The sequence below is a fragment of the Anas platyrhynchos genome, chromosome 31, assembly GCF_047663525.1.
Source record: "Anas platyrhynchos isolate ZD024472 breed Pekin duck chromosome 31, IASCAAS_PekinDuck_T2T, whole genome shotgun sequence".
NCBI classification, from domain to species: domain Eukaryota; kingdom Metazoa; phylum Chordata; class Aves; order Anseriformes; family Anatidae; genus Anas; species Anas platyrhynchos.
In genome coordinates this window covers 3,534,546-3,546,414 of record NC_092617.1, presented here as the reverse complement: position 1 = coordinate 3,546,414, position 11,869 = coordinate 3,534,546, and the positions used below count along the sequence as shown (strand labels likewise).

Here is an 11,869-nt window from a genome sequence, read left to right as displayed (position 1 = left end):
TCCAGAGGATATGGGAAGAGAGGGATATTGAGACCATTGATCTTATGCTGTCTTCTTGATTGTCTATACCTACAGAGGAAGCCTAGTTCAATAGGTTGAATAGAAGATGTAGTCAAAGTAAACAATTACTTAATAAATTAAACCCATATCAAAAGTTATGAAAATAATAAAAATGAAAAATGAAATGAAAATCTCTCATGTCAGTTTCTCAAATAGAACGGTAGTGTTTAAAGGATTATTACTATTATTACTATATGATAATAATACTAAGTATAAAAATGACATGATACAAATCACAAGAATGTTAACAGCACTGATGTTTAAGAAGCACATATAGAAACAGTTTCCTCACTGCAACCTTGAGCTCCTGGTTCCTCATGCTGTAGATGAGGGGGTTCAGTGCTGGAGGTACCACTGAATACAAAAGTGACACCACCAAGTCCAGAGATGGGGAAGAGATGGAAGCGGGCTTCAGGTAGGCAAACATGCCAGTGCCGACCATCAGGGAGACCACGGCCAGGTGAGGGAGGCACGTGGAAAAGGCTTTGTGCCGGCCCTGAGAAGAGGGCATACTCAGCACTGCCCTGAAGATCTGCACATAGGACACCACAATGAAAACAAAACAACCAAATGCTAAAGAAAGACTAAACAGAACTGCCCAAACTTCTCTGAAATAGGCATGTGAGCAGGAGAGCTTGAGGATCTGGGGGATCTCACAGAAGAACTGGTCCACAATATTGCCTTGGCAGAGGGGCAGGGAAAATGTACTGGCTGTGTGCAGGACAGCAATGAGAAAGCCACTGCCCCAGGCAGCTGCTGCCATCTGGGCACAAGCTCTGCTGCCCACGAGGCTCCCGTAGTGCAGGGGCTTGCAGATGGCAACATAGCGGTCGTAGGCCATGACTGTGAGAAGATAAAATTCTGATACAATCAAGAAGACAAACAGAAAGACCTGTGCAACACAGCCTTGATAGGAGATGGCCCTGGTGTCCCAGAGGGCATTGGCCATGGCTTTGGGCAGAGTGGTGGAGATGCAGCCCAGGTCGAGGAGGGCGAGGTTGAGGAGGAAGAAGTACATGGGGGTGTGGAGGTGGTGGTCGCAGGCTACGGCGCTGAGGATGAGGCCGTTGCCCAGGAGGGCAGCCAGGTAGATGCCCAGGAAGAGCGCGAAGTGCAGGAGCTGCTGCTTGCGTGTGTCTGCGAATGCCAGCAGGAGGAACTCACGCACAGAGCTGATGTTCATCATTCTCTGACCTCGAAAATGGTTGTCTGTTGAAGAAGAGAAGGCAGAGCAGAGTTAGAACAGAGTATTTAAACTAAAACCTATTACAAACCTAAGAACACTTCCAGCCCAAGCCCCTCTTTTTGCAGCAGAACCTCAAACCCTCTCAAAGCCTACTGCATTTCCCACTGCCCTCCCAGAAAAAAGACCCAGCAGGACGAGACCCTTCCAGGACCTGCAGCTGCATGGCCCTGCAGCCAGACCCTTACCTTGTCAAGGGCTGTGCAGGTTTCTCCTGCAGGCAGCTCTCAGCATCCTCCCACTGCCAACTGCATTCAGCCACTCTCTCCTGTTCTTCTCTCTGTGTCTGTGCTTCTGTGTCTCTTTCCTGCTGTGCTGTGCAGAGGAGCTGCTCCTGGGCACAGCAGTCTCTCTGCTCCAGGGCCCTCTTGCCACGAGCTCTCTCTGTCCCATGAGCCCAGCCCAGCTCAGTAGCACAGCACGAGCCCAAGGCACTGCAATCACCCCTCTGGGGGCTTGGCTGATGAGCCCACATATGAAGCTCAGGCACTCAGAGACAATTGAAGACATCTCTCCAGAAGTGCAAGTCAGAGGCAAGTTTCCTGCAGTGTCCCCCTGAGGGCCAGCACTGACACAGCCTCCCTTGGAGCTCGTTAGAGCAGAACCCTGGAGGCAGTGAGGACAAGGAGACAAAGGCAATGTGATGGTGATACTGATGTGTAGGAAAACTGGATGTGTGTCAGCAAGCACAAGGGCCAGGCCTTGACCCCCAGCTCCTGTGAATGGAGATCCTTTCCTTTACAGGTTGCTCAGGGCTCTTTGTGGGGCAGCAGGAGATGGGGATGTGCATGGCCAAGTGCAGGAGAATGGTACGACCCCTGCCTGGTTCATGGGTGGGGGTGAGGAGGCAATGAGGCCCTGGTGCTTTAACAGTAATCTGTCTGCTCATAGACCTCAGTGGCAGAGACAACAGCCATAGCCATAGACACAAAGACCTGGGTCCTGCTGGGTCTCTCAGTCTTGTCACAGCCCTTAATCCTTTCCACAGCAGCCTTACCTAAGGACTCTCATACCTGTACCTCTTACCCTGCTGGCTGCAGACCGTTCTGTTGGTGGTCTCTTAGACAGATGAGCTGAGTCTGATAACTCAGATCATCTTGGTGGCCATGCTCCTCGTAAGGCAGCTCTGTAGAAAGCTGCCCTGGTTCCTCGTGAGCAGGCACCACTGCTTGTATGACATCCCTCGTGGTGCCCAGGCCCTCTCCTCCTGGGCACTGCTCACTAAGCAGCATCCCACGCTGCCCTGATGTGTAGGGTTACTCTTCATCAGTGCAGGACAAGGCTCTTCTTCTTGTAAAGGGCACGATGTTCCTTTAGACAAATCTTGAGGTTTCTCAAGGTTCCCGTGGACTGACTCTCCATTCTGTCAGGCGTTAAGGTCTGCAGGCAGACAGTTCTAATTCCATGTGATTGTGCTATCTCTGACAAGACAGCAGCATCAGGACTTGCAGGAAAGTCTTCTGTGCTTTCCTCCCATGCATGCTTTCAGTTTGTCTGGAGCTGTGTCCTGAATGTTATGGGGCTGTGCAGGTCAAAATTAGAAAGGCCAAAGCCCAGCTGGAGCTCCATCGGTATATTACTGTCAAAGAAAATAAAAACTGCTTATATAAATACTTCACATAAAGGAAGATTAGGGAGAATCATCATCCTTTATTGGATGAGGGGAAACCTGGTAACAAGAAAGGAGGTAAAGGCTGAGGCTCTTAACGCCTTCTTTGCCTCTAACTCTAGGAGACGGAGCAGTTGTTCCCCTGGATATTTCTTCCTTCTCATGGCCGGTGCCAACATTCCAGGGTGCACGTTGTGGCACTTTTTCTCTCCTGCTCTTTCCCACTATCAAAGGAAGCTCCATACGGGTGGAAACCCCTCCTGAAGTAGGCATCCCAACCCAGCAGGCTCCTTGTGGCCTCTCAGCCAACCACACAAGTCACCTCAGCAGCAGCTTCCAAGCCAGGGGCCTGCTGCTGGCCTTGCACCTTCTTGTGGAGACACAGCCAAGCCTTGTGCCTCCTGTTGCTGCCCAGTCATGGACTCAAGCAGAAGGGACAGGACAACCCATATGGGGCCTTCTTTCTGCCTGGGTCCTCCTGGCTCTGGAGGCAGAGGGGATCCCCCAGTCAGCATGCCAAGCAGGTGCCTTCTGCTGGCCTAGCAGGGCCACTGCCAGATGTCAGCCCAAAAGTGCAGCTCCCAGGGAGAAGGCAAGTGTGACCTGCCACCTCCAGACAGAATTGACCTCCCAGTCCCTTTCTGTGACACGTTCCTGCTGCTGCCCTATCCACTGCAGAGGCAGAAGTGACCTCACAGTCCCTGCCACAGTCACATTCCTCCTGCTGGGGCAAGAGATCCTGAGGTAGAGCTGACCTCTCTCTACTCTCCTAGGGACTAGATTTGACCTTTCTGGGTTGTAGATTAAGCAAAGTTTAAGATGGAGCATTTGGTGTTCTGCTTGTGGTGTCAGGTCTCTGGTTAGGGTATGGGCAAGCATTATGCTTAAGGGTTTTGTTTACATCTGTCAAGAAGTCTAAGATGAAATAGAGCCATCTGATGTTAGTGTTAGGGGCAGTGATTCGGGTGAGCAAGAGAGTAAATGTAAGGGAAAGGGGCTATGGGTTGAGTTTTTCTTCAGGTGATACTTTGATTTCTGCAGTACAGTAGTGGACTCTTGTCAGGGTGTTTGTGTAATGTTTAGGTTGAGGGATTATTGTTACTGTTGAAAACAGTTTATAGGCCCTACAAGACTGTTTGAAGTCAGTGTCACAGCAGCCTCAACATTACAGGAACCCTCGTACCTCTACAAAGGTAAGCTTCTGAGCTCCTCCTCCCTTCTCTTCCCTCCCCCAAATCTCACATCTGTCCTGGCCAGGTTACTCCTGACCTCCCCATATCAGTCATCTAACTGGGATCAGCTTTCTGATGGCTTTCATTATATCAAAGTACCTGTCTCACCTCTGCTGGCTACTCTATTCCGTAGTATTAGACTGCTTTATACTCTACACTCTGTTGGTCATTCTAGTCTGTTTCTATGAAAGCCTCACATGGGAACTCTTCCGGCAGATAACTAGAGGCCCTGATTACAGACAGGCAAAGACACTGTGCTGAGAAAAGTCTTGGTTTGTTTTGCTGAAGCAGAAAGCCAAGGCCTGACCCCAGCCACAGGGAGGCAAGATCCTGCACCCCCAGCACCTCCATGTCTCACTCAGGGCTCTTCCTGGGGTCTGTGGGGTAGGACGATGCCCATAATATCATGTGAAGGACAGCATTATGACACCATCCAGTGTTTTCACATGGTTCAAAGGAGAATACATTGTCCCAATGCCACGAGTATGTGAAATATGTTCATCTGATTCGTGTCAATATGGAACAATGCTAGGGCTGCATGGTATGATGAATGTGACCTTCTGGCTTACATACCCTTGGATAACCACACGTCTCAGTGAAACAGAGTGGTTAATGTATATAGTTCTTGTACCTTGCAAAAGAATTGTCTAGCAGTTTGTGTCAATAGAGGGTTTGAAGGGTAAACCTTGAGACTCGGGTCTAGGGGATAAGAGAACAAAGGAGTTTCCCAAAACTGCTGACTTTTGCATGGGACAAGTCTCTGATATCTGGGAGAAGAGAACAAAGGGGTTTCAAAATAACTGCTAACTACTGCATGTGGCGCTGCACGGGTCTCTGATATCCAGCTAAGAGATGACCAAATATGAAGAAGGGGGGAAGATGAAGAACAATTGAAGGACAAAACCTGGAAGGAAGACTATGAGCCTTCAGTATGAGTGACCCCCCAGAGGGACCACCGGAGACTGATACGCATGCATCCATAGGATGGTTCGGATGCCGGGAAACTAATTATAATAACCCTGACTTTTCCAAAAAGTGGTGTAGAATATGTATTAGCCTAGGAGCATAAAAAACAGCCACCTGATGTAATAGGTGTGCGTCTTGGTGGAGCGGAGACTCCTGGCGCACCCAGTGCTGTTTGCTTGCCTCTATTCCTTTAAGAAATTGTAAATTTTAATTGCAATCCTATTTGGGACTCGGTCATTTATTGCAAGTATAACACGTCTCCTCATAAGCCATGGCCAAGGGGACAAAGGTATCAGTGCTGCTGCAGCCTTCCATTCTTATCAAAGCCCTCTGCCTTCTCCTCTGCAGACTTTTCTATGCTGTTCCACACCTCTCTGAAGGCTGCAGACAGGCACTTCTCTTCCCCACCTTGCTCTCACTCCGATATTCCCATGATTTCACTGCTGCCTCTCCACTCTCACCAGCTGTTCCTTCAAACACAAGGGCATGGGCTGATCCAAACTCCCTCTGGGTGTCCTCTGGACCCACAGCACCAGTGCCAGTGCCTCACTTCCAAATCAAGAATTTCATCTGACTATCCACTCTAAATCTACCCTCTTTAAGTTTAAAACCATTCCCCTTGTCCTATCACTGCACACCCTGAGAAAAAGTCTCTCCCCAGCTTTTCTGTTGGCCCACTTTAAATACTGGATGGATGCTCTAAGGTCTCCTCAGAGCCTTCTCCAGGCTGAACAACACCAACTCCCTCTGCCTGTTTTAATAGGAGAGGTGCTCCAGCCCCTTGATCATCGTTGTGGTCCTTGTCTGGACTCACTCTAATAGCTTCAAGTCATTCTTGTATTGGGAGCCCCAGAGCTGAATGCAGTACTCCAGGTGGCGTCTCATGAGAGCAGGTGGGAGTCTCATGAGGTTCCCGCAAGCAACCTCTCAAGCCTGTCCAGTTCCTTACCTCCAAGAAGGAACATGACAACCTATAGCCAGGTCTTCTTCCTGTAAGGGTCCTACTGGATATGTAGGCAGAGGGGATCTCACAGTCGGCATGAAAACCGAGGGTCTGCTTGTACTGGGTCTGACAGGGATGGGGTTAACTTGCCCTGCAGCAGCCCACATAGTGTTGTGCTCTGCGCAAGGTGAAGTTGCTCAAGGACTCCTAGCTTGGCATCAGCCACAAATGAGCTGAAAATGTGCTCCATGTCATCATAAAGGGAGATAACAAAGAGGGTCAATGGTGTAGACCCAAGTGCCCATCACTGAGGAATGCTGCTGGTATCTGGCTGGCAGGAGGACTTTGTACCATTAATGTCCAGCGACCCTCCCCCTCACATCATTATCCCTTTCTTCAGTCCAAATATCACCAGTCTGGCTAAAGGGAGACTCCAGAAGACCATGGAAAATGCCTTGATAAAGTCCTGGTTCACCACATGTCCTTCTTTCCCCTTCCCTACTGCTTCAGCAATCCCTTTGTTTTCCTCCACGTACCTGAAGATGGTTGTGGCAGGACTTTCCCCATCTTTCCCCATCATGTCACCAGGAGCAGAAGTGACAGTTGTAATTCTCCTTTTTTTTTTTTTTTTTTTTTTTGTTGTTGTTGTTGTTGTTGTTGTTGTCATTCCTTAAGATGCTTTTGATGCCTGCCTTTTCCAAGTCCCAGAAATCTATGATCCAAATCTCTGACAGCCCAGTCCAGAAAGTCATGGTAGTGTGACATAGAGGAGAGGAGCATGTGCATTGAATCTGTGCAAGAGGCATGACAGAAATCTCACAGGGACAACAGGGGTTGTTTCTGGAGTCACACAGGGCAGCGTCAGGGCTCCGTGAGGTGCCTTTGTCTGAGCTGTCCTCCCATGCTCCTCATACACATGGGGCTGTTGAGAGACACAGGTCCCTGCCTTGCACATCCACAGGCAGTGCACGGCAGTGCCTGCAGTGTCCCTCTGGCTCCTGCAACCACTGCCAGAGGCTGGGAGGCACCTCAGCCCTGCGGTGCCTTGCCCTGCACTGCCCTCCTCTGAGATACCCCAGGACATGAGGAATGGGCACAGAGGCATTGAAGGAAGCACATCCCAGAGCTGCCTTCAGGTGGCTTCCCAGGGGACGTTAGCTGGCCTCATGACACTATCTGCCCTGCTGGCCTTCATGAGACTTGTAGGAATAGCTGATGGCCTTTGTGCTGGCATATGTTCATCTCTCTACATGGGTATGATGGGCCTGCTGGCAGCAGTAGCAAAGGGTTTCCCTTCCCATATCTCCCCTGCACACACAGGGGGCCCTGATCTTCTTGGATATCCCATGTCCAAGGGAACAATTCCCAGGTGAGCACATTGGTGCTGGCCTGGACAGCCACTGTGGAACCCCTTCCCCATGCATTCCCCATTACACATGTGAGGAATGTTTTAACAATTCCAATTCGTGTCCATAAATTCGTGTCCATAAATTCGTGTGCATAAAGAATAATTCTGTTTGAATCCTGTCTGCCTCTGGGCCCTTCACTGGCAATTTAGTTCTTGAACCACAGATGCAGTGTGTCCCAGTCTCCCCCTCATTCTAGTCAATTTATCACGTCTTCAGAAAACACTCCTTAAATTTATGAACCTGTTTGCTTTTGTTATTCTGGACTTCTATTTCTAACAGTTACGGCCTTTTTTCCTGTCTTCTTCGAGATTAACTTAACACTGCTATAGATGTGTCTGTGAATGGCTGGGGAAGAATGTTTTAATTACTCGTGAAGCGTCAAATAAGAAAGCTGTTTGTGTTTGATGTCTGGGAGTTTCAAAACAACTGATAACAACTAGTGACTGTTATGAGATACTATGTGGATCCTTGGTATCTGGCCAGGGGGGCCAAGAGATTAAGAGGAAGAAAAAAGAAGCTGAAGGACGGTTGGGAGACAAGACCTGTGAAGAGTGTACAGAGAGTGTTCCATAAACTTGGAATAGTGCCGAGTAAGTACAAAGGGTGAGAGGAAGACTACGAGCCTTCAGCATGAAAGATCCCTAGAGACCCCCAGAGGAGACTGATGCGCATGCTCCAGTAGGAGGGACTGGACCCCGGAAGCTAATTTTAATAATCTCTTTTTTTAGAAGTAGTAATGAATATGTATTAGTCTAGGTGCATAAAAATCAGCTGCTTGATGTAACTGGTGTGCATCCTGGTGGAGCAGAGACTCCCGGTGCACCCAGCGCTGTTTGCTTACCTCTATTCCTTTATATTCTTTTAATAAATCCTATTTTTTTATTTAATCCTAATTTGAATCCTGAGCCATTTATAACAATTTGGGGGCTCGTCCGGGATGGTTATAGTTCCTGAATTCTGATTTAATCTAGGAGAGGCGCCCCACCATTTGGTGGCTCCTGTTTGAGTCAGATCGGGACTAATGCCATCCTGAACCTGAATAAAGGTAAGCAAAGAATTTGATTTTTTTTGAGCTCCCTTGTTGCCGACTGTTTTTTGCCCGTAATTCTGCGTGCGAAGATCCGGACGAAGACGACAGAGTCGTTTGGATACCGTTCGGTTGGATTCCGGTGTCCGGAATCGAACCGGATGAAGACGACAGTCGTTTGGATACCGTCTGGTTCGATCCCAGACGAAGACAGCAGAGACGCTGGTGGATACCGTCCAATTGGAGTCTGGACGAAGACGACTGATTCGTAAGATACCGTCCGGTTGGGTAAGGGTACGGTTGCCAGTTTTTGTGTGTGAGAGTGTAACTGAGACTTCTAAAGTCAGCATGGAGGTCTTTTTGTTTTCTCACTGGTTCTAATCTCCTGTCGGGGGGGCTGGACTGGTGAGAAGAGGGATACGTGGGTGGGTGATAGGTCCTAAACCCCCTGCAAGACACTCTCACTGGGCAGCCAAGGGCTGTGGGAATTGCCACTAGTAAAATTCCCGGATGGGTCAGATAAAATCGAAGACCAAGGACCAGAAAGGGAGCAAATTACCAGATATATGACCAAAAAGTCCATTATGAATAATGATTAGAAATTGGAACAATAGGGGCCCCAGAAAATTAAAGAGTAAATTGAAAATGATCCAGTATTATATAATAGAATGACCAAAAAGAACCCTTAAGACCCCCTGTATTTTGATCCACGGAGGATGGGGTCTGTCAGGCTTTGAACATTAATAGTAGAATACCCGTGGATCCAGAAAAGAGCAAGCTGAAACATTGGAATTAGAAATTAGAGAGCAATTGATTAAGAATGAATATGTGCTACTGTGCTGTGCTGTATACCTCCAGATAACAGGAGCCTCTCGGGCCCTGAGAATCAGATCAAAAACAACCTCATGGTTCAGACTTTAATCAAAGGGTCTAAAATAAGGAGGACTGTTCATAAAGGGACAGGTTATGTATATGTATAGGAATGTTTATGTATATGTAACTTTTTACTAAAGCAATTTGTCACGTTAGGCCTGCACGACTTTGGGGGGACTACCCGCCCCGTGCTGCACGGAACTGAGTAAACATACCTACTTTACAATCCTACTGATTGTGGAGTCAGCTTTCTGTGAGTCATTTTGGTGAGCCAGGCAGGAGACACTCTGCTCGGCTGCGGGATCGGCTGCAGCGTGGACGCCCCTAGGTGCACCCTGAGCGTTTTGCTCGGAGGGGACTCCACTCTCAGCTGCTCACCGCAGGAGCAGAGATCTCCTGAAACTGCAGACAAATGGTATGTTTTCGGCTGCTGGAGGGATACTAACTGGAGTGTTAATAATTGTGTGTGTTTTTATGTATGTATTTTGTGTTGAAAGTATTTGTGTAAATGTAAGGGTTTGAAAAAAGTGTTACAAGTCACTTCACGAAGAACACAGTCAGAGACAATACTTGTTTGGTTGGTTATCATTCTAAATTATATTCCTGTGGTATGAATGAGATGTGCTGGAGGCCTCCGTGTGCGAGTGTGCTGTGTGAGTGAGACGCAGCGTTGCTGCAAAGCAAGTGCAGAGTTCCGATCCGTTGTTCCATACTCTCCGCAAGGGGAGTGGGCAGAGACGAACGAAGTGCGTGACAGACTCAAAAGAAGTGCTGTTTTATCCAAGTTTTGAGTGGTGGTGCCTAATATATGGGCCCGGTGTATCTTGTGTATCTTGTGTATCCTATTTTTGCTCTTAAATGTTTTGACTGTGACAAGAAAAAGGCAGGAGCATGATATGACATGCTTCCTGCAACATATGAGGCCCGCACAGGCCGAGACCTGGACTCACTGAGACCCAGACTCGCTGAGACCTGAACAGGCCGAGAGACCTGAGCGGCGCCGAGAGACCGGAGCGGCGCTGGGAGGCCCGAGACACTACGGAGGGACTACCGCTGGACGGAGAGAGCCCTGAGAGACGCTGCAGAGCCACGGACGGCTCTGAGAGACACAGAATAGACCTGACAGAAGCTGCAAAACGCGGGGAAATTGAAGTAATTGCAGAACATCCGAGATCGAGTTGCTACGGGAGACCAGAGGCGTCAGTGGACACCAGTAGCTGACCCTCAGCGTGTGGCGAGTCGGCACAGAGCATAGGGGCGGACATCAGGACCCTGCAGCCTGTCTGACGTAACCATGGAGGCAGCGGCAGCAGCGGCTGTGCTGTTTCACTCTAGCATTCTTTTTATAAAAGGTTTATCTTGCAATGTAAAAAAGACTATTCGTCCCCAGATCGGTGTTATAACTATTACTAATGACGACTTAGCTCTATTGCAGGGCAGGAGTGCAGAGACACAGATTACACTGCCAAATGACCACCGGCAGGCTCTTTCACAAACCTAAGGTTGCAGCTGGCACTGCCTGCAGCCGTATAGCAGACATTACACTCTCTTTCCTAACTAGTAATCATGTGTCTCATCCATTTGTGTTGAATGGCCAGTGACAAAAAGAAAAGGGGGAGACAAAGACAGAAACGGTACAAGGAGGATGCCACTGACACTAACAGCATGGGTAATAGGAGTAGTATAAATGACACAGGTGACGGTGCGGGGTGCTCTGCCTGCTGCTCGCCTTCACCTGACTGTGCACTGCTGCCAACGGTGCTAGAGTAAAATGTGAAGACTGCTCAGATGGCAGTGATGAGAGTGCTTGTGTGAAGAAGATGTGTACTGAATCTGACTTTGTGTGCATAGATATCAATAAAGTGTGTAACCAGCAGAGAGACTGCAAGGACTGGGGTGATGAGCCCCTGAAGGAATGCAACATAAATGAATGTGACTGTCCAGCTGGGTTTGACTTTGTAGAAAAGAGAAACTGTGGAATTGATGAATGTCAAAACCCTGGTATCTGTAGTCAAATCTGTATCAATCTGAAAGGTGGCTACAAATGTGAACGTAGCCGTGGCTATCAGATGAATCCTGCTACAGGAACTGGGAAAGGGCCATACTGGTACAAAAACACAAATAACACCTGTGATTACAATGACGCTGCTAAGCAGGGTTTAGGAGTTTATAGCATGGAGACAAGGGGTAACAACTACAGTGTTTGGAACAATTGTACAGTTTTGGCCTTGCCTCCTGATGTGCTTCTGATTTGTGGGGATGGGGCCTGGCATGGTATCCCTGCAAATGCTATCAGATGTCCATGTTACTTAGATAAACTCATGGTATTTGCTCCTAGCTTGTTACAGTTGCGTGAGATCACCAGACATAAATGGGCATTGCTTGCACCGGATAGCAATGATAATGTTGAATTGTGTGGGGTTGCAGCTAGAGCGGCATTAGCAATTTTAGTGCTTGGAGTGGCATCTGCGGCTGCACGTAACAACTTAGAAAAATTGGTATGCTGG

The 11,869-nt window shown here is 48.5% G+C and overlaps 1 protein-coding gene across 1 annotated transcript; it reads right to left on the bottom strand.

Moving 5' to 3' along the window:
• Positions 1-304: 304 nt before the first annotated feature.
• Positions 305-901, bottom strand: LOC139999985 (olfactory receptor 14C36-like). Its single transcript, XM_072029664.1, has one exon. The coding sequence runs from the start codon at positions 899-901 to the stop codon at positions 305-307; it is 597 nt and encodes a 198-aa protein (XP_071885765.1).
• Between the last annotated feature and the right edge of the window lie 10,968 nt (positions 902-11,869).

Bases quoted from the DNA above. Each gene is read 5' to 3' on its own strand.
- LOC139999985 (XM_072029664.1), bottom strand. From the start codon at position 901: ATGGCCTACGACCGCTATGTTGCCATCTGCAAGCCCCTGCACTACGGG.